General features: G+C 40.0%; 1 protein-coding gene across 1 annotated transcript; it reads right to left on the bottom strand.

Moving 5' to 3' along the window:
* Window positions 1–9036: 9036 nt before the first annotated feature.
* Window positions 9037–21326, bottom strand: LOC134677825 (uncharacterized). The gene is made up of 8 exons (XM_063536252.1): window positions 21299–21326; window positions 19718–19841; window positions 15296–15381; window positions 14008–14124; window positions 12067–12227; window positions 10654–10716; window positions 9690–9780; window positions 9037–9045 (listed from the first exon to the last, which is right to left on the bottom strand). The coding sequence occupies exons 1-8, from the start codon at window positions 21305–21307 to the stop codon at window positions 9037–9039; spliced, it is 660 nt and encodes a 219-aa protein (XP_063392322.1). The 5' UTR covers window positions 21308–21326.
* Between the last annotated feature and the right edge of the window lie 785 nt (window positions 21327–22111).

Here is a 22111-nt window from a genome sequence, read left to right as displayed (position 1 = left end):
GCCGCGGCGGTCGGGCTACTGGAGCTCAGTTGACTCGATTAGGGTAAATATTGTGACAACGTGAATAAGCGGCCAAGTTCGGTGCAAAAAGCTAGATGATAGTGGAGCAGGGCTTTTCCATATAAACGTAGTTCCCATTTTCCTCCCTGAATATACACAAACTACTATGCTGTTACATGGGATCAAAATGATATATTTCCGTCAAGGGCGGGCGTACATTAAATCCCGAATGAAGCGATGGATTCTACTATAGAATCCTGAGCGTAATGAGGGATTCAAGTGTTAACGCTCAAGACGAAATAATATTGATACCGTGTGACACATACTGCTTTTCACATAAACTATGAGGAAAATAAAAAAAATCTTAGTGTTGACACAATCTGATGCTTAAAAAACAGATTATTTAAGCTAAAAAAATGTGCAAAAAAAATTAAAAATAGTGTGCTAGTACAGAAAATTATTACTTTGATCCCTCCTAGCAGGGAAGAAAAGTGCCACTTTGATCCCTCCTAGAAGGGAAGTAAAAACGGTTACTGCTTACCATCGGGCGGGCCGTATTCCTGTTTGCCATCATCATTGTATTATTAAAAAAAAACTTATATTATATCGGAAAAAAACAGATATTTCTCTTGCTTATGACAATTATAACTAAGTTTATGACAATTGTCACAGAAACACTACAATTGTCACAAAATTCCGACATATAACTCATTACCTGTCAAGAATTACCTACAATTCTTCTAAATCTTGACAATTGTCAGAAACTTCGCAAAAGAAATATCTGTTTTTTTTTTTCAATTAAATAAAGTTTTTTAAATAATAATGATGGTGGCAAACAGGAATACGGCCCGCCCGATGGTAAGTGGTAATCGTAGCCCATGATCCCATGAATGCCTGTGACATCAGCAACAGTGATGCTTTACAATTCTCGCACCTGTCACCCTGATGAAATTGGGGCCAGCTCCAACCCTACACCTCTGCCTCGAGAATATTCAAGATTTAAATATGTTATTTTGCTCCCTTGTGACACAAGACACAATCTACAATTAAGCGTAACTGTCAGTGTCGATTCTGTGGTATCATCGCCCGCACTGTTAACTGTACATCGGTGGATCATATGCGTCTTGTTATAAGGTCCACCTATGTACAATTATACAGTTAGGAGAGACGCATTTTGTAGGTACTTAAATAGACCTTAGTTAACAAAGACACTTGTTAATTCCGACCTCACTCCTTTCGTGACGATCTACATCCATTTATTAACGGTTCACTTTCTTTACAGCTAGAGACATGTAAATAAGAATTACAGTCAAGTTCCGCCCTACAATGTTGCGATATACACACTGAAAAAAAAATCGGTTGAAACAATTGAAATTGCGTTAAATTTTAATGTTTTCACAACAGTTCCAGGGGAGCCTATTGAACCAAGCAGTAAACTGTACTGTTTGTACGTTACGCAGGAACGAACGTACATTAGTCGATATTGTAATAGCAGTTAATTTTAATGAAATAATTTTAATGTGTGCTCGATAGCTCATATTTTTTTCTGTGCACTATTGTTGTAGATGTAATTACCGAGCGACGATGATTTTAGAGTCCGTCCGTAGTAACTCTGCTTCGACTTTGTAAAATGTCGTAATAACAAAGAAATCTTTAATTTATGATGGCAGTCGCAGTAACACAAACTCTTATGACATTGCAAATGCCATACAGAGTTAGTTTATTTTATTTTATTTATATCACTTTATTCTTTCAAATTTTACAAGAACTGCAAGTTTAATTAAACTAAAACGAAAATAAATACATATAGTAACAGCACCAGTCATGGGACATTTAAGAGGAAATTTGGAGTATTTATGATATTTCCCTTAAACATGTAAATGGTCTACCGCTTAGCGTGTTAAAAGATGAAAGTCCTATCCGTCTTTCATGTTTTATGCGTGTTGTATCAAATTAAAACTATGCTTTTTTTCTCCAGTCATGGACACCAAAGTTCCAGTAATGGGCCCCCGGTAATGGACGTGGATGCAGTAATGGGCCCCCTATAATGGACATTGCTCTATCAGTATAAAATATTGAAATGGGGAATAAATTACGGCAAAATAAAACAATTTTTGGTATAAGCTTATATCGCTGAATGTATTTTTCTTTCCACAGCCAATTATTATTGTATTAGATCCATCGAGACAATTCTAATATACCCTAACACAATTAGTTAGGGTTTAATGCGATAAAGTTCCCATGGCCACCTCCTGTCTCCATCATCAGATCAGGTCCATGTTATAATATTGCATTATCATCCGATTTGCATACTTACACAAAATTTCAACTGAATCGGAAATCGAAAAGTGGCTCAAATTCAGCTACCAAGATTGGACCCACACTAACTAACAGGGCAAGTTAAATAAAAGTTTGGAAAAACGATATTAATTTATCCGAAGTCCGAGAATATTTATTTATTTATTTATTTTAAACTTTATTGCACATACAAAAAAGTACAACAGGCGGACTTAATGCCGGTATAGGCCTACCTCCTGATTACCTCCATCATCATTATCATTATCATTATCATCATCATTATTATCATTATCATTGATTGATTGGTGATTGGTATACCTCCTGATTGACATATTTCTTAACTACATTTTATTTCTGTATTGTTTAAACATGAAATTATGGCATAGCAAGCATCATTCTGTCATTTGTCCCATCATAGGAGGTACGCAGTTTTACAGCTCCTATAATGGGATTGGGCCAAATACCACTATTTTTTTACATCTGTGGAGTCACAACATAGTGTGTTGTATACCTTATCTCATGGTAAATGCAATTAACAAAACACATTCTAGTTTTCATCAAGTATTAATTAATTGAAATTTAATAAATTAACTCACCTCTCTTAGCGAAGTTGTTAAGAATTCGTAGTGGTATTTTTTTTCAGTGACACGACAACTTTTAAGTTGACGCCAATTTCTTAAAAAACAACCAAATTTAATAAAACTTCAAACTGAAACAGCTCTAGGACTCTTATTTATGATAATATACATCCAGTGTTTATAAACTACTTTTAGATACTTATTTTAGAGGAATTATGTTTTTTTGTCCCATTACTGGTTCCACGTCCATTATAGGGTCCACTACTATATATGAGGAGGGTAGGCTAATGCTGGAGTTCTGGGCTAGGCTAGGGCTGCGGTAGGCTGCCACATCGTCGAAGCCTAGGATTCTTTATATTAAATATCTTAAGAACGGGTCACTCACGTATTTTAAGTCGAATAACGCTCGACATGTTTCACTCCGTACCGAGTAGTGTCATCAGGAGCTTGCGACGGTGACGGGCCGGTACGGAGTGAAAAATGTCGAGCGCTTTCGACTTATTTAAAATACGTGAGTGACCCGTTCTTAAGATATTTAATATGTCTGTGTCTCACGGAAGTTTAGTTTTGTTATTAAAATTCCTAGGATTTTTTTCTGTAGATTTAAATCTATGTCGTGTTTTGGTGCGACTTTAAACATCTTCTTTAGTACAGATAAAAAAAGTAATTATTAATTCATTGTTAATAAGATACGACCTTCAAACCTTAAAGAAAAGAGCGGTCTCCCATCTTAAAGGTCGGCAACGCAGTTACCACCCCTCTGGTATTACGGTGCTCCATAAGAGACAGTAAACGCTTACCATCAGGTTATACATCTGCGCATTTACCTCTTATAATTATTTATTCATATATATGGTACAAAAACAAGTCAAAAAACAATTTACCTCTTTATAATAAAATAAATATAAAAGATACTAGAGCAAGTAGAATATTTGCATGTAAAACTTGTATTCGCACACATTTTCAAAACATTGTATTATTTGTATTGTAACCATTTATTTTACAAGCTTTTATTTAGTTTCACCTGACCGTTGTCTGTCTGTCTGTAATGAAATCTTGCAAGTTACATTTGATCCACTTCCCGGTTTCCGATTGAGCTGAAATTTTGCATAGGTACATACGTAAGTCGGGTGACAATGCAATATTATGGTGCCATCGAGCTGATCTGATGATGGAGACCGGAGGTGGCCATAGGAACTCTGTGATAAAACAACGAAACCTAATTGTGTTTGGGGTTTTTAGAATTGCCTCGATAAGCATTAGTTGCCTGTGGAAAGAAAAGTACAGTCAGCGATAAAAGCTTGTACCAAAAATGATTTTTTTGCCAAAAACTTATTCCTAATTAGCTTATTTCCTTCCAAGAATTTCGAAAAGAATATGCCAAAACCACGTTCCACACGTAACTTTGTATGCAGATTGCCATTCTTTATTTTTTACCTGTCTCAAGGAGTTGAGTAAGGTTAGTGATTGTCTGCAAATGTAACAGGTAAAGTTTTTTGCCGTAAGGTTGTCTGGAAGCGTTTAAGTGTTGCGTGTAAGACCGCCCTGTTCCTTTGTTTTTATTCGGTATTGTTTTCTTCCATATTTCCCGGTAGCTAAGATGATAGCTATCGTTGTATTCACTTTTATTATATTTTACAAGTTTTATAACCTATAGTCTTTACCTATAGGCAAAAAAACCGGCCATGTGCGAGTCGGACTCGCTCACGAAGGGTTCCGTACCATTACGCAAAAAACCGGCCAAGTGCTCGCGTTTCTAGGGTTCCGTACATAAGTCCGACTCACGGTTGATTGCACATTTGTAATAGGTTTTCCTGTCATCTATAGGTAAAGAACTATTTTGTGTATTTTTTTTTCAAAATTTTAGACCCAGTAGTTTCGGAGATAAAGAGGGGGGAGTGGTTATTTTTGGCTATTTTCTTAAATAACTTCTAACCTATATATGTATTTTAAAATTATAAAAACACATGTCCATCTTTGGGTACTAATTTACATATGTGTACCAAATTTCAACTTAATTGGTCCAGTACTTTCCGAGAAAATAGGCTGTAACAGACGGACAGACAGACAGACGCACGAGTGATCCTAAAGGGTTCCGTTTTTTCCTTTTGAGGTACGGAACCCTAAAAACAGGAAAATGTAATATGACACAAATACACGTCACATATACAGGTATATCACCTATTCCCCTTAGGTAACTATGACTATGACACATACGGAAATAAAACAATGTTTCTCCCCTGCTGTGACGTCAGCAACATACAACTTTAGCAACCTCGTACCAGGTTGTCGCTCAAATATAATCTTAATTTGTATGAAATATAAGGTTTGTTTTTGTGTGACAATGAATAGGCTGACTTAATGTTTTAGGGTCTTGACTGGTAGAGATTTTTGGTCGGTTGTTTTACCAAGAAATGTAACTGCTGTTTTAAATGGGGCATTATCTATGAAAAGGGACCTTATTGTCGATGGCGCTCACGCCGCACAGCGTCGCGCGGCATTGAATTTATATCGGAGCATCTTATAATAATGGCGTAAGCGCCGTCGACAATAAGATCCCTTTTCATAGATAACGTCACATATTTTCCTTAAAGAAATATCAAACCGGTATGTATGTATGTCCATCTATCCTCCATCGTTCAGGCTCGCATCCTCACCTTCTTTGGACACGTTTCTCGACGTGGAGATGTATCCATAGAGCGGCTGATGGTGCAAGGCAGAGTAGAAGGTACCCGAGCGCGAGGAAGGTCGCCCATGAGGTGGACGGACCAAATAAAGGCAGCAATGGACGGCCCCTTGCACGAATGCGCTAGACGCGCAGCCGTCAGGGTGGAGTGGAGGCGAGCCGTCAAACGTGTCACAAAGGGAGACTTCCAATGATGACCACGACCGCTCTGTCAAGAGTGTCCCGATCAAGAAGAAGAGAATGTACGTATACTCATTTTGATTTTACTAATTGTTAAAGGTTTGATACTTTTGATAGGTATTGTTATGATACGGTCTTGACACGATATACGACTCGCAGTAGATAGGGTAGACCGAGGAAAATCGGATCAGGGAGGTTATGATACCTCTAGGGTGGTTACCTAGGTATATAAGGACGATAAGCACGAAGATTTCCTATATGGCTGTCTCATCGATGATGCCGGTGGTCTATGCCACTGTATGAGCGGGACAGCAATAAATAACTATAGGCGTACGATAGAGATATGAAATGGGTCAATGTAACAAATTCTACGTTCTTATCGTCCTTACTTTATCAAAAAATCTATAGGGTTTTAATAAAACAAATCTTTTGAAGTATGTTTATATCTATTTCTGTATGTGTATAAGTATATCTATATGTCGACCTTTTCTCTGTTTCATACTCTCTCTTTTATTTATCTTTCTTTTATTCCTCCTCTTTCTTTTCTCCGTCCTCTTTCTTTTCTCCGTCCTCTTTCTTTTCTCCGTCTTCTTTCTTTTCTCCGTCCTCTTTCTTTTCTCCGTCCTCTTTCTTTTCTCCGTCCTCTTTCTTTTCTCCGTCCTCTTTCTTTTCTCCGTCCTCTTTCTTTTCTCCGTCCTCTTTCTTTTCTCCGTCCTCTTTCTTTTCTCCGTCCTCTTTCTTTTCTTCATCTTCCTTTTCCTGACCATCTTTCGGAGCCTCCTGCAAATTATCAACAATTACAACGCGCAAAGCGTCACATAAATTGTACTGATTCTACAATCGAGTCGGACTCGCGTTCCAAGGGTTCCGCACATTAAGTCCGACTCACGCTTGACTGCACATTTCTAATAGGGTTTCTTGTCATCTATAGGTAAAGAACTATTTTGTGTATTTTTTTCATAATTTTAGACCCAGTAGTTTCGGGGATGAAGGGGGGCAATGGTCATATATTGCCTGATTTTCTTGAATTACTTCTAAACTGTTTATCCTAAAATTATAAAAAAAAATATTTGAGATTATTACAATGAGCTCTTTCATTTGGTATGTATGTAACACGATATAGTTTGAAAAACTTTATTTTTTAATTTTCTCAGTTACCCCCAAAAGTGGCCTCCATATTTAAATTCATTTGGTTACTTTAAATGTCCGTCTTTGGGTCACAAACTTACATGCGTGTATCAAATTTCAACTTGATTGGTCCAGTAGTTTCGGAGAAAATATGCTGTGACAGATGGACAGACAGAAACACGAGTGATCCTATAAATAACTTAAATAAGGGTTACGGTTTTTTCTTTTCAGGTACGGAACCCTAAAAAATGGTATATGTACGTACGTGGTACACGATCTTGGCATCCGTCGGCTCGTCGGGTGGACGACATTTGTAAAATAACTTTTACATTAGGTTCTTACACAATCAATTTTTTGCACAATGTTTAAATACCTACCTACTCTTTATACCTAAGATTGACTATAACCTACCTAATATAGATACATACATACGCCTATTTCCCGGAGGGGTAGGCAGAGACTACGGATTTCCACTTGCTACGATCCTGACATACTTCTTTCGATTCCTTCACTTTCATAACATTCCTCATACACGCTCGCCGTTTTAGGGTGCTCTTGACCTGCAAGGCTATGATGGTCGGCTGGATAAATGATATGGCTGTATAAATGATGATAAAACTGACATTTTATCCAGTTTTTATTGATTTGTCGTCTTTTCCACTTTTGACAGCGATAGTCGTTAAACGATTAACTGCATAACATGGTCGTTGGATAATATGTCATTTGTCTACATTTCCAACTTAAACTTAATGGATAAGTGGATAAGTTAAATGATATAAATGCCACTTGTCTAGATTTATACAGTTTTATAACATTCATACCGTTTTGTCCACTTTGTGCCGGCGTATTATGGATGGCATTATCCATCTTTATCCACGTGATATAATAACTGTCACTTTTAACACCATGGGATAGAAAGTGACGGACGCCGTTTTATCACGCTGTCACGCAGACAAGAACGACCATCATATCTGTACAATACACGGTAAATGGCTACGATTGTTGGATAATTAGACTTATAGTCGATTTTTGACGGCTAGTGCTCCCTGGGTCACGATAAATGCTCTTGTGGTGAAAAATGCAGAATTTATTTTTCAAAAGCTCAAACCATGGATATGTTTTAACTCTCAATGACATATGTGGATATTGTGGATAAGTGGTAGAATGTGATTTAACCACCTTTTCTTTAAAATACACCTTAAGTCATCGAGTTTAGAATTGATTTTTATAAACCTCAAAACATATCACGCTATCATTAGTCAATTATACGTTATCCTCGAGACTTTTTACCGAATTATATCATTTATCAGATAGTCGTCATATCATGCATTCAATGATTAATGATATGGTGACAAATCCATCATAGCCCTCCTGGCCTTTGTTCAGGATTTCCCCGATCTGATCAGAGAAAGTCCGCCGAGGCCTGCCCTTCCAACTTCCACTGTTTCTCCCTTATACACTCCTACCTACCTAACCTTTATATTGTATCTAAGAACACCTATAAAAGTAATGAAATAAATGCGTAAGTATTTGTAAGATGGCGGGTCACTTTTAGATGAGATTACCTCAGGACCGGGACATTTGCACTCAAAGAGAGGCCTATGCTCAGCAGTGGGCGATGAAATGACGATGATGAGCTGGGACCTTACCGTGATATCCTTATTGCGATTCTGGGGCCAAATTCGACATATACAACTGTCAGATTTCGCATCCACGTCAAATCAACAGTTGATTTTATTGCATACTGAGTGTTGATTCCATCAACGGTGGATAATATCATTTGGTACAACCAAAACTCAACTCTAAACTAAGGGTGGTTCGGTTTGGTTTGCTTGTCACTCTAACTGTGGATTGTTAATGTCAAATTTTGACATCGTACGTATTCGAGAACTTATGATTTTTCCCACATCAACGGGAGATCAACACGATACGTCAAACGTCGCTTGTCGAATAGGGGTCCTGTTTGGGACCTAAACTGATTTGCTAAAGGACGAAGCTATGTAAAATGTCACTCTATGGAACTTGCTAACTATGTAAACAAAAGCAACGATGCAACGGAGCCACGCCGGTTTGTCGACTAAATAGTGTTTCGTTTTTTTTTTTCTTAGCCTTGTTGTGTGCCTGCCCCGCCCACGCTTCTTCGTCGGCATCCACCTGGTGGCTATGTTAGCCCACCTATCCGGATGCATACGATAGACGTGGCCAGCCCAGTCCCATTTGAGCCTGGCGGTTTTTTTGCCGACGTCAGCAATGCGAGTTTTGGAGCGCAGCGTGGTGTTCCGGATGCGCTCCAAAACTCGATCGACTCGGTGGACTCGGTGGATGGGGGTGGAGTGTTTAGTTTTAAGTTTATAAAATACATTATGTATGTTAGTCTGAAAGGTATTTGTAATATGGGCCTTGTTGCCTGAATTAAATATATAAATAAATAAATAAATAAAATAAATAAAAAGTCACTAGTAAATTATGGCGGTTTGTTTACATAGTTAGCAAGTTCCATAGAATGACACATTAAGCCGCATAACGCAGTCCCTTAGCAATTTAGTTTAGGTCCTAAACAGAATCGCAATAAGGACACCATGGTAAGGCCCCTGGTGGTGGTAAAATATTCCGTATACAGACCGTGGACCCGGGTATGTCCTTAAACCACGTCCAAGACCACCGGTGGACGGGCAGCAGCGTCCCTCAAATTCGGTGTACTCGACTGCGATCGCCAACCCGCCTGCCAAGCGTGGCGATTATGGCATTCACCCCCCAAAAAAAGGGGGAGGCCTATGTTCAGCAGTGGATGTCTTATGGCTGAGATGATGATGACAGACCGTGGGTTCGCCAGCAGCGGTGGTGTCTGCACCTCCTGGCGCCGTGGACTTTCCTGCCTCGTCGGGGTTCTGCGACCTTGCTGTCCAGGAGCTATTGGCAAATAACATTGTTATAATAATTAAAGCGTCTTAAGTATACTTTAATAATAATATTATAAATGCGAAAGTAATTATATCTGTCTGAATCCCTATGCTCATCACTCAAATTCATGCTCATCACTCAAATAAATGCCCTTACCAGGATTTGCATCCGAGACTATCGGCTAATAGGCAGGGTGGGTAGTGACCCTAAGCCATACACAGTGTATGTATGATACACTTCAAACGGGTCGTTTTACAGGTTTTACCTGTTGGCAAGTCCGACAGAACGTAACTCAACGTATTCATTCCTTTTTACATTTCTCTGTGCTCTATGCTCCAGTTATTTTTGAATGCTGTTACCACGTAAACGGGATAAACATACACTTCATATTTCCACCTAAGATATAAGAGCCTCGGTAGAGAGTACCATTTTGTACCATTTGGAGTTGAAACTCTAGGTCCATGGGGTCCCAGCGCGCATAAGTTGTTCGCAGAAATCGCGAAGCGTCTGGTTGACGTAACTGGTGACCGAAGAGCTGGCGGCTACCTCGCACAACGTATCAGTATTGCGATACAGCGGGGAAATGCCGCCAGCATCCTTTGTACAATGCCTCAGGGGGCTATTTTAGATTTAAGCTAGTTATTAATTTCGTTTAGTTGTACCACTGTATATAAATTGTATGTAAATAAATGATTTAAAAAAAATAGATAATTGTGACTACAAGACGGTTTTGACCTCTGCGCCCACACGGAACCAGTCCAAATCCACCTCCACCGCCGATCATTGGTCCTTCGGGCCGGATATGAACCAGCGACCTATGGACTTGACCATTTCCCGCACCCAAAGCCCCGGGACATGATAATTATAAGGCTTACTACTCACTATGTAGACCGGGTTGTGGACGGCATCTCTCGCAGACCGATAGCGCGCGTCTCCATTATCTCCCTGCAAACACATGTTACATTTAAAATAGAAGAGCAAAGATATTGGTATAGTCGGAACAAGGTAACTTTGCATGGCATTTGCAATGGCATAGATAGATAGAATACTCTTTATTGGCACACCTTAGTAAAAAGATACACAAGAAAATAACAATTGATTAAATGTAGAGGCAGACAACAGGCGGTCTGATCGCTAAAGAGCGATAAGACCATAAACTATAGTTTATGATCTTATCGCCATATGAGCCTTATGACCATAGACCATAGCGTGACATTGTCATCATAAATTACAATTTTTTATGAAAATAGAACGTTTGTAATGACACCAATGGTCAAATACATGTTTTTAAGCTTCTTTTGCACGTGGCGCAGGCGTATGGTTTCTCTCTGATGTGGACGTCATTATAGACAAACTACTAGCTATCATCGAAATTTTCTTTCAAAATTCACATACGACATACCGTAACAATCTGAGGAATTCCTATTTGTCCCCGACGGGCACAGATGGGAATAAGTGTTTTGATATAGGTGAATCGTTCCCATTTGTCCCCGCCTCATGTATGGTGGCGGTCACATGGGCCAGGAACAAAAAAGTTTTTTGGTTCGGCAGGGGTTTGATGACAATGTTTAAAACCTTTTACATTCGTTTCACAGTAGTGTAAACTGTAAGTGTGTTCAAAAACTTTTTGAAGCATATTTGCACATGGCGCAAGAGTATGGTTTTTCTCCCTTGTGAACTCGATTATAGACACACTACTAGTAATTTTAAAAGGCTGATTTCATTATTGACATACCTTTGCCTCATAAGTTCGCCTTTGTACACATTTACTGTATTATCTTTGTGTTTTGTACTTGTTTTGTGCAATAAAGTGTTTACTACTACTACTACTACTTCTATTACTAGGGACTACACAGCCAGCAGCAGAAGTTGCTATGCGGGCCAGGTGTTCAAAATGAACTTAACGCGACTTTATTGTTAAGAGAATAAGCGTGTGAAGGTAATTTTAAACACCTCGTCCGCTTAGCCACTTCTGCTGCTGACTGTACTTAGGGTTGCCATACGTCCGGATTGCGGCCGCAAGTGTCCGGATTTTTAGGACGTTATAAAAAAATATGTTTACGTGATATACTGCGTAACGAATGCGATGCGGGTCGGGTGGAGGGAAAGAGAAAGGCAGATTCACGATACAGTACACCGCAGAAAGCAGCGCGCCGCCGCCGGGGCGTCGTTAAAGATACGCCAAATCTCTGTTACAAGAAATGTCCGGCTTTTTAAGGTGATGTCCGAATTTTTATCAGGACGTTTAATTCTTCCATATGGCAACCCTAACTGTACTACTACTACTACTACTACCTTAACAGCTTGACAGTGACCCTCGAAGATGGCAGTCGGGCCTCGACCGGGTTGGAGATGTAGACGACGGTGTCATCCGTCACCACTTCGTCTTGGGGCGCGTTGGTTATTTTATCGTCGTATTGGACCATATCGTCGTAATCGAAGACGTTCGGGTGATCCTGAGCAGAGATAAAAATATACAAATTACTGATAGTTGTTTGGCCGGTTATTCGGCCTAACCTTCGGCCGAATACTCGGTATCCGGCCGCCGAATATTCGGTCGGCGGAACTATACCTACATTTAGGTTTTTCAAGTGCGCCTTGCAGGTTTTGGCCTGTACGGATATGATTTTCGTTCTTGTCTACGTGACAGCGAGATAAAACGGTGTCCGTCACTTTCTATCCCACGGTGTTAAAAAGTGACAGTTATTATATCACGTGGATAAAGATGGATAAAGCTATCCATAATATAGTGTGTCGAAATGTTACTTCTGTGTATCTTCCTATTTATAGGCAGAACCGAACTAGCCCTGTTTCTACTTATTATCAATATCATTATTTTATATTTAATGGAACTATAGGTCTTATTGTATATCTGCAAGCTTAGCAATCTTGAAATGAGTGCGCGTGCAAGTCAGTGGAATGCTTAAATTGTTTTAAAATAATAAACGAGTACGAATACGATATGATTGTTTCTTAGATCTTTGTTTACTCCGAAATCAAGCAATGTTACTTCCTATCCGGTATTAGCCGGGCGGATATTAAAATAATGGCCGCATAGGCCGGATACCGGATAGTAACCGAATATCCGGTGCATCTCTAATACAAATACGTTGCACACTTCGATACAACATAACCCTCATTTTAAATTCTCTGTTGTAAGGAAGAAACAGAGTTTTATTATGCTGTCAAAAAACCGGGCAAGTGCGAGTCGGACTCGCGCACGAAGGGTTCCGTACCATAATACAAAAAAGGCAAAAAAAATGGTCACCCATCCTAGTACTGACCCCGCCCGACGTTGCTTAACTTCGGTCAAAAATCACGTTTGTTGTATGGGAGCCCCACTTAAATCTTTATTTTATTCTGTTTTTAGTATTTGTTGTTAAAGCGGCAACAGAAATACATCATCTGTGAAAATTTCAACTGTCTAGCTATCACGGTTCGTGAGATACAGCCAGTGACAGACGGACGGACGGACAGCAAAGTCTTAGTAAGTAATAGGGTCCCGTTTTACCCTTTGGGTACGGAATCCTAATGATGGGCGTTTTTCCGAGCCTTGACTATGAATTATGACTCACGGCAGCTTAGAGTACGCAGTAGGTATAAAGGATGACTCACGCTAGACCGGGCCGGGGCAGGGCCGGAGCTTCCGGCGCTTCGTTTTCTATGGAAAGCAGTACGTGATCACCGATCAGCTGACATAGACAATGACATGTCGGCGGCTCGGCCCGGGCACGGCCCGGTCTAGCGTGAGTCATCCATAACGTGTGTATTAGGGTTCCGTACCCAAAGGGTAAAACGGCGGGACCCTATTACTAAGACTTCGCTGTCCGTCCGTCCGTCTGTTTGTCACCAGGCTGTATCTCACGAACCGTTATAGCTAGACAGTTGAAATTTTCACAGATGATGTATTTCTGTTGCCGCTATAACAACAAATACTAAAAACAGAATAAAATAAAGATTTAAATGGGGCTCCCATACAACAAACGTGATTTTTGACCAAAGTTAAGCAACGTCGGGAGTGGTCAGTACTTGGATGGGTGACCGTTTTTTTTTTTTGCTTTTTTTTGTTTTTTTTTTTGCATTGTGGTACGGAACCCTTCGTGCGCGAGTCCGACTCGCACTTGCCCGGTTGTTACCTTGAATCCCGACGTTACAATGAAATTATATCGCGGTAGACCCGTTTGTGTAATTAAATATGTGTACAAAACGCGAGAGTTTAAAGTGTTATACTCTTACCTTACCCCAGCTGGGGAAGAGTTGGAAGCTATTCTTCCCAGGGGGGAGGTCATACCGGCGACGGGAGGGAGACAGCGCGCGGCGGATAGCTTGCTTTGCTTGTCGCGCATCCAATACCTGAAACACAGTACAGCTATAGATAAAGATAAAAAATAGTTTATTCAAGTAGGCATATTACAATGCGCTTATGAACGTCAAATAAACCTTTACCGGCTCCAACCGTACACCTCTGCCCCGAAAAGATTTAAATCCCCCCTCAATTGGAGGAGGGTATCCCAATATGGGACCGGCAACAAACTCGGCTGGACACATCTTTTCGAAACATTATTACATCTTATAATTAACATGCATTACGAGTAATTAAGAAAAATACAATTTAAATTACTGTTGAATTCATGCAAGCTGTAGTAGATGTTATCAAGGGATGAAAGGCACTAGTCTGCCGAGGTAGTTTGGTGCTCGAACGCAGTGAGTTCAATCAAAAGTGCGAGGCAGAAATGATGCCTTTCACCCGCGTTAAACACTCTACTTTTCATTTCGAATACGAGGAAGCATTTCTTGAAGGTACTTTCAACCATTACCATTACCATTTACCATTACCACCATTACCACCACCATACCATTACCACCATTACCACCATTACCACCATTACCATACCATTTACCACCACCACCACCATACCATTTAGGTACCATTTAGGTAACATTTAGGTAAAAGTATTGTTAGGTATTTATAGAATGGGGAGTTAAAATCAGAAAGAAAAATTGTATAACAAACCCATTCAAAACCAAATTTCAATGGCTTATCGTAAAAAATGAAACAAATGGTACTTGGAAAGAAAAATACTCTAGTGCAGGAACGTATCATTTTCTGCACAATTTTTAGAACAACACCAATTACCGTCTTTCAGGGCACGAGAAATGAAAAATAACGTCCAATAGAGTCTGTGCGGAAAGAGAAGAGTCGTGGAATGTATTGGGCCCCATACATTCCACGACTCTTCTCTTTCCGCACAGACTCTACCTCAAGTCGCCGAGTCAATAATTTTAATGAAAATATGGATCGTTTAATTATCTGCAATAAATTGAATCGAATAGTGTCAGATTCGGCATGGTTCTACTTAAAAATCATGTTTCGGCCGAATGTTCAGTTTCGGCCGAATGTAAGGTACACGTACTGGTGCTTGACGCGGTCCCAATACATGTCATCTTGAAACTTAAGTCATTGTGAATGGAGGTGACAGCAAGCTGTCGTCTATTGGGCATTAGCGTGTCGAGCATACCGTACCTCCACCAACATGACGAGTCGCATCACGGATTCCTTGTCCCATTTTGGGGAGTCCACGAACCCAGCTGGAGCCTTCTCGACCGTCACTGCAATCATCAAAACATTCAAAACGATCTGAAGGTGCCGTAGCCAGCAATGTTTTTGAATAAAAACCGGGCAAGTGCGAGTCGGACTCGCGCACGAAGGGTTCGGTACCATAATGCAAAAAAAAAACAAGAAAAAAGCAAAAAAAAAACGGTCACCCATCCAAGTACTGACCACCCCCGACGTTGCTTAACTTTGGTCAAAAATCACGTTTGTTGTATGGGAGCCCCATTTAAATCTTTACTTTATTCTGTTTTTAATAGTATTTGTTGTTATAGCGGCAACAGAAATACATCATCTGTGAAAATTTCAACTGTCTAGCTATCACGGTTCGTGAGATACAGCCTGGTGACAGACAGACGGACAGACGGACGGACGGACAGACAGCGAAGTCTTAGTAATAGGGTCCCGTTTTACCCTTTGGGTACGGAACCCTAAAAACCGTAGCTTTTAGCGCTAGATCATACCTATCATCATAAAGTGAAATATTGTCATATACTAAGAAAAAGTGACCAAGGCACCCAGTGCCTTTTATATATTGCATTTTTCATTTGTATGGCGGGGCCTTAGGAGGCTATGCTCTGATATAATTATAATGTAAGTAGGATATTTACCAGTCAGAGGTGGTAGTTTAGCAAACTCCTGCAGGAAGTTCTTCTTATGGTACGCCACCATGCGGTCGAGCCAGCCCTGCTGTTTCGAGGCTCTCCTCGCCAGCAAGTAACTCTGATATATATATATAATGTTAGTAGGATATTTACCAGTGAGCGGTGGTAGTTTAGCAAACTCCTGCAGGAAGTTCTTCTTATGGTACGCCACCAAGCGGTCTAGCCATCCCTGCTGCTCCGAGGCTCGCCTCACCAGCAAGTAACTCTGATATATAATGTTAGTAGGATATTTACCAGTGAGCGGTGGTAGTTTAGCAAACTCCTGAAGGAAGTTCTTCTTATGGTACGCCACCACGCGGTCGAGCCAGCCCTGCTGCTCCGAGGCTCGCCTCGCCAGCAAGTAACTCTGATATATAATGTTAGTAGGATATTTACCAGTGAGCGGTGGTAGTTTAGCAAACTCCTGCAGGAAGTTCTTCTTATGGTACGCCACCATGCGGTCCAGCCAGCCCTGCTGCTCCGAGGCTCGCCTCGCCAGCAAGTAACTCTGATATATAATGTTAGTAGGATATTTACCAGTGAGCGGTGGTAGTTTAGCAAACTCCTGCAGGAAGTTCTTCTTATGGTACGCCACCATGCGGTCCAGCCAGCCCTGCTGCTCCGAGGCTCGCCTCACCAGCAAGTAACTCTGATATATAATGTTAGTAGGATATTTACCAGTGAGCGGTGGTAGTTTAGCAAACTCCTGCAGGAAGTTCTTCTTATGGTACGCCACCATGCGGGCCAGCCAGCCCTGCTGCTCCGAGGCTCGCCTCACCAGCAAGTAACTCTGATATATAATGTTAGTAGGATATTTACCAGTGAGCGGTGGTAGTTTAGCAAACTCCTGCAGGAAGTTCTTCTTATGGTACGCCACCATGCGGTCCAGCCAGCCCTGCTGCTCCGAGGCTCGCCTCACCAGCAAGTAACTCTGATATATAATGTTAGTAGGATATTTACCAGTGAGCGGTGGTAGTTTAGCAAACTCCTGCAGGAAGTTCTTCTTATGGTACGCCACCATGCGGTCTAGCCAGCCCTGCACCTCTAGCACATCTTGCATCCGCGACTTAGACCGCGACTCGAGTCGCCATTCCCGCGGCTGTCAAATCTGTCGATTTCCGTAGCATAACTTGTACCCGCGACTACAACAGCCGCGTAGAGAACTCAAAGTCGCGGCGCGACTCGTCAGTGTTACCCGGCGAAATCAAAGTCTAAACAAATCTATGTTTGCAAGTGGCAACACTGAATCGGAAACCAGGGATGCGCTAAATCATTCGTTCTTTGGTGGAAAAAAATTTAGTTTTTTGTCGATGGTTAAGTTTTTCCTGTCAAAGTCAAGGAACTTTCAAATTTTGTCAACATTTAATTACGGGAAAAAATATGAAAAAAATGTAAGTAATATACTTATTAATTGATAATATTCCTTAAAATATATATTGTTTAAAAATATCTGTTTAATAAACCTTTTAAATAGAATATTTTTGTAAGTAACTATAATTAATGGAATTGCTATTATTGGTTTTGTTCTCATATTCCTGTTGTAAATAGTGTTTTTTTTTTCAGAATAAGTTCAGCATTATCCTAGACACGATTGATAACCCAGCACCCAAAGGAAAATATTGTTAACAGGAACGTGCCAACGGAACCCGAAGTGGTGAGTCAGGAAAAGAAACACACTAGGCAAGCTTGTAGGAGTTGTAGGTTTCAAACGCGGAGCTGTCCCCTTTTCTAAATTAACTAAGATGTGAGAAGCGCTTTAGCTTTAAGAACACCACCGAGGAAGTGAACTATTAATAATAACCCTAATGGTTATGGCGTACCTATCTAAGCTGCCGCAGTAACTCTCAAATAAGTTTCATATAGTTTTCTTGTGCCAATAATGGACGGCATGTGTCTGTACTGTGTAACTGTTTATGATTTGACAAATTGATATGAAAAGCTTATTTCATAGTCCTCGATGAAGTCATGACCATATTTTATTGTTTTGTTTACAAACCAATTTTCTTTCCAGGGTGATATTTAATTGTCCTACGCCGCAGGTCGAAGAAAAAGGAAGAGAGAAAATACTTTTCAACGGTAATAAAGAAGATTCTTACAATTTCTCTATTGTGGTTCTAGATGTTAATATATATTAGGTTTAATAATAAGAAGTCGAATATTGCAAGAATATATAAGGCAAAGCAATATACTATTAATTTAAATATTGTTTGTTTTTCTCTCCTGTATTTTTACCTGAAAATAAACAAAAATAAAGTAGGTAGGTAACTAGAACTCCTAGAAGCCATGATTAGCTCCCCAAGGCCCACTTCATACCTAATGCTGACAGCAATGTATCATAGCAGGATCGTATCAGGCCCTGTCAAACATGAAGTGAAACATCTAGAACACGGGTATGATCTAGAGGAGTTTCAATATGGTAGACCATATGATTACCGTACCTATGCTACGCAGACTATGACATGAGCGTAACGACTCCTTCAAAATATTGTTGGTCAGCTCGGTCCAGTCACGTCACGGTATGGTGTTGGCAGGGGATGGAATGGTTTAGTGGGTGATGACTGATAATATTTCATACAAAGCATGATTTTGAGCCGGACATGATCCTGTTATAGCCACGTATTACATCATTCTGTTACAGTACGATGCAGCGGGCACAGGCCACATGTAGGTATGTTTTGTTGAAGTCGAGGAAGGTTCCAAATGGTAACTAAATAGTAAGAGATTGTTGAAATTAGACATCTAACCGTCATCCTAAATATTACTACTAAGACTATGGCTTACTTAATAAGTTGGATAGTTTGTTTTGAACATTTGTACCTACCCACCTCATCGGCTTCATTTATGTACAAGCAAGCGGGCTCCGTTGTTAGGTTGATGAAAGTTTTGTGTAAGGAAGTATTAGGATTACTTTTACAAACTTACAAACCTGAATTAAAATTTTAAAATCCTACATATGTACCTATTTACTTAATTGAGTACCTACAAGCTAGCTGTTTGAAATTAAAGTTGTAAACATGATGGGTGTGTTGTGGTACTTGTAGGTATCACCGTGCATAATCGATATAAGAGTGCGTAAAGCGCATTTAGTGATTGTTCCATACTTCCTTATTCCTTAGGGCAATAAGTAATTATACAAATTATATTATTTCATAATATATGAAACTTGTTTTCAAGTTATAATTATCATGAGTTTAGTTAAAAAAGTACAAGCAAACCACCCGCGAGAGCGAGTCGCGTTATAAAGTCGCGTAGACTTCGACTCGCGGATTGACATAAAGACGAGAGAATATTTTGTCTCAAAATAGGCAGTTGTGCTACGGATTTTAGTTCAAAGTCGCGATCGTTGTCATTTTCTGACAGTGACACTTGATCGCGAGTTTGTCGCGGCTCTCGCGCGTGAGTTGTGCTGCCAACACGCGACAAGCCGCCAAGTCGCGCCGATCTGTCACTTCTCGCGCCTGTCGCGGCCAGTTGTGCTAGAGGTGCTGCTGCTCCGAGGCTCGCCTCGCCAGCGAGTAACTCTGATATATGATGTTAGTAGGATATTTACCGGTGAGCGGTGGTAGTTTAGCAAACTCCTGCAGGAAGTTCTTCTTATGGTACGCCACCAAGCGGTCTAGCCATCCCTGCTGCTCCGAGGCTCGCCTCACCAGCAAGTAACTCTGATATATAATGTTAGTAGGATATTTACCAGTGAGCGGTGGTAGTTTAGCAAACTCCTGCAGGAAGTTCTTCTTATGGTACGCCACCATGCGGTCCAGCCAGCCCTGGTGCTTCGAGGCTCCCATGGACGCCAGCAACAGGACGAGGTAACTCTGAAACATGCCCGATTCTCGATAACGGCTTGAATCAATATGTACTATTATTTATTCTGTGTTAATGTCGGCGGCCGATCGTAAGATCAGGCAGATCGTAATGTTCCTGTGTAATGTTTTGACGATAGTTACATTAATCCAATATATATGTAGTATAGGTTCGTTAGGTTGCTTCAGATGCCCGAAGGGCAAGCTGCCCAGAAATAGGAGCACCGCGTAGCGGGGCTCCGTCGACTCAGGGAACGGGTCAAAGATTTTCACGTTTCACGATATGCCTAGGAATTTCACGATATGCCTGATCTTGCGATCGGCCGCCGACATTAATACGAAGAATTTAGCGCCCATGATAATTATATGAGCAATAGCATTACAGTGTGTCGCGTATATATTTTATTTGTCAAGCAGGCAAGCTGATAATCAGGGGTCGTACAAAAAGTGCGGATGACGTCAAACCACTTATAGGATGATTTCAAATAGTATTTTTGATTTTCATAAACAATTATCACTTATCATTTATCAACCTCTTTATTAAACGATATCGCCACTTGAAATGAGTAAGTACGTTTTTTACTGACACATTGTCAATCAGATGAACAATAAATTGACTTCGTTATTGTTTAGCTATTGTATCTTCACGATTATATTTAGCTAAAATTTATATTTACTAATGTATAAGAAAACGCTCTAAAATGTCATCTTTACTCGAATATTGTGGCAATTTTTCGTTTTTGGAGGTACGTGACAAACACGTATACTGCTCTTGCTGTAATCAAGATATACCAACGAAGGTAAGCAATATTAAAAGACATTTATTCGTGAAATTTATTTTATTCACTACATCATCCTGTATTATTAATTCCATGGATTTATTTACGATTATTTTGTTACTTCATTAATACTACTTTGTTACTACATGTCACACGGAAGTTTAAATACAAACTCAAAAATCATCCTGTGTGCAAGATTACGTCATTTTTACGTCATCCGCACTTTTTGTCCGACCCCTGCTGATAATGCCTATATCCATACTCCATAGTCATTAACCGAGTTTTCAATGTTGAGTAGAATATGCATCGTAGGTACTTATTTATTCTTTTAAACTCATTGACACATTTTATAATCGAAAATATCCCTCCCTCTTCTTCTTCTTCCTCGCGTTATCCCGGCATTTTGCCACGGCTCACGGGAGCCTGGGGTCCGCTTGACAACTAATCCCATGATTTGACGCAGGCACTAGTTTTTACGAAAGCACTTGCCATCTGACCTTCCAACCCAGAGGGGCAACTAGGCCTTATTGGCATTAGTCCGGTTTCCTCACGATGTTTTCCTTCACCGAAAAGCGACTGACAAATATCAAATGATATTTCGTATCTAGACTCCCTATTTTACTTTATTTATTTTACTTACTTTATTTTATGTTAAATAAATAAATGAATAATGTTCACACACACACTTACAATCAACATTGTCTTACAAGCACTCACAAGTTATGTCACAATGTTAATTGTTAATCAATAACTGAACGTAACAAGCGTAACATTAATATCAATAATTTCATCGAATAAATTAGGGCTGCCACAATGCACAATGATAGCTTAAAGTTCTGAACAGACAAGGATTTTATGTAAGGTCGGTCAGCACCAGAAGATTTATTTATTCATTAACAACGGACAAATATATAAACATAATAAAACTTACCAAGTACAAAAACTTTAAGGCTATAATAATTTTGCCCCGATCGCCGTCAACGGACAAGGCGCACAAGGGCCTACCGTGACACACGAAAATCGAAATTTCGTTATCTGCCCCTCTATCACTCATCAACTTTCTCACGTTATCCTGGCATTTTTGCCACGGCTCAACTAATACCGAGAATTGGCGCAGGCACTAGTTACGAAAGCGACTGCCATCTGACCTAGAGGGTAAACTAGCCTTATTGGGATTAGTCCGGTTTCCTCGCGATTTTTTCCTTCACCGAAAAGCGACTGTTAAATTTCAAATTATATTGTTTGTACCTGCGACCTCCGGATTTAAACGACAACTGCAATTTAGAGTATACATCACATCACAAGTTGAACAATTCAAATATGAAATAAAATACTCCAACATGCATCAACCCTAGACACAAAACTTTACGCTGATAAATTAAATTAGTTTTATGCCATAACTCTCGCATTATGATTGTGATGTTCGACCTCACGACAGTTATTCGCAGGCGTAGGTACTTACCTATAATAATAATATTTATTTGCTTCCTTTGAGTACAATTT

This window comes from Cydia fagiglandana, chromosome 27 (assembly GCF_963556715.1).
Source record: "Cydia fagiglandana chromosome 27, ilCydFagi1.1, whole genome shotgun sequence".
Taxonomy (NCBI): domain Eukaryota; kingdom Metazoa; phylum Arthropoda; class Insecta; order Lepidoptera; family Tortricidae; genus Cydia; species Cydia fagiglandana.
The sequence above is the reverse complement of the archived record's forward strand: the minus strand, read 5'-3'. Positions and strand labels throughout refer to the sequence as shown.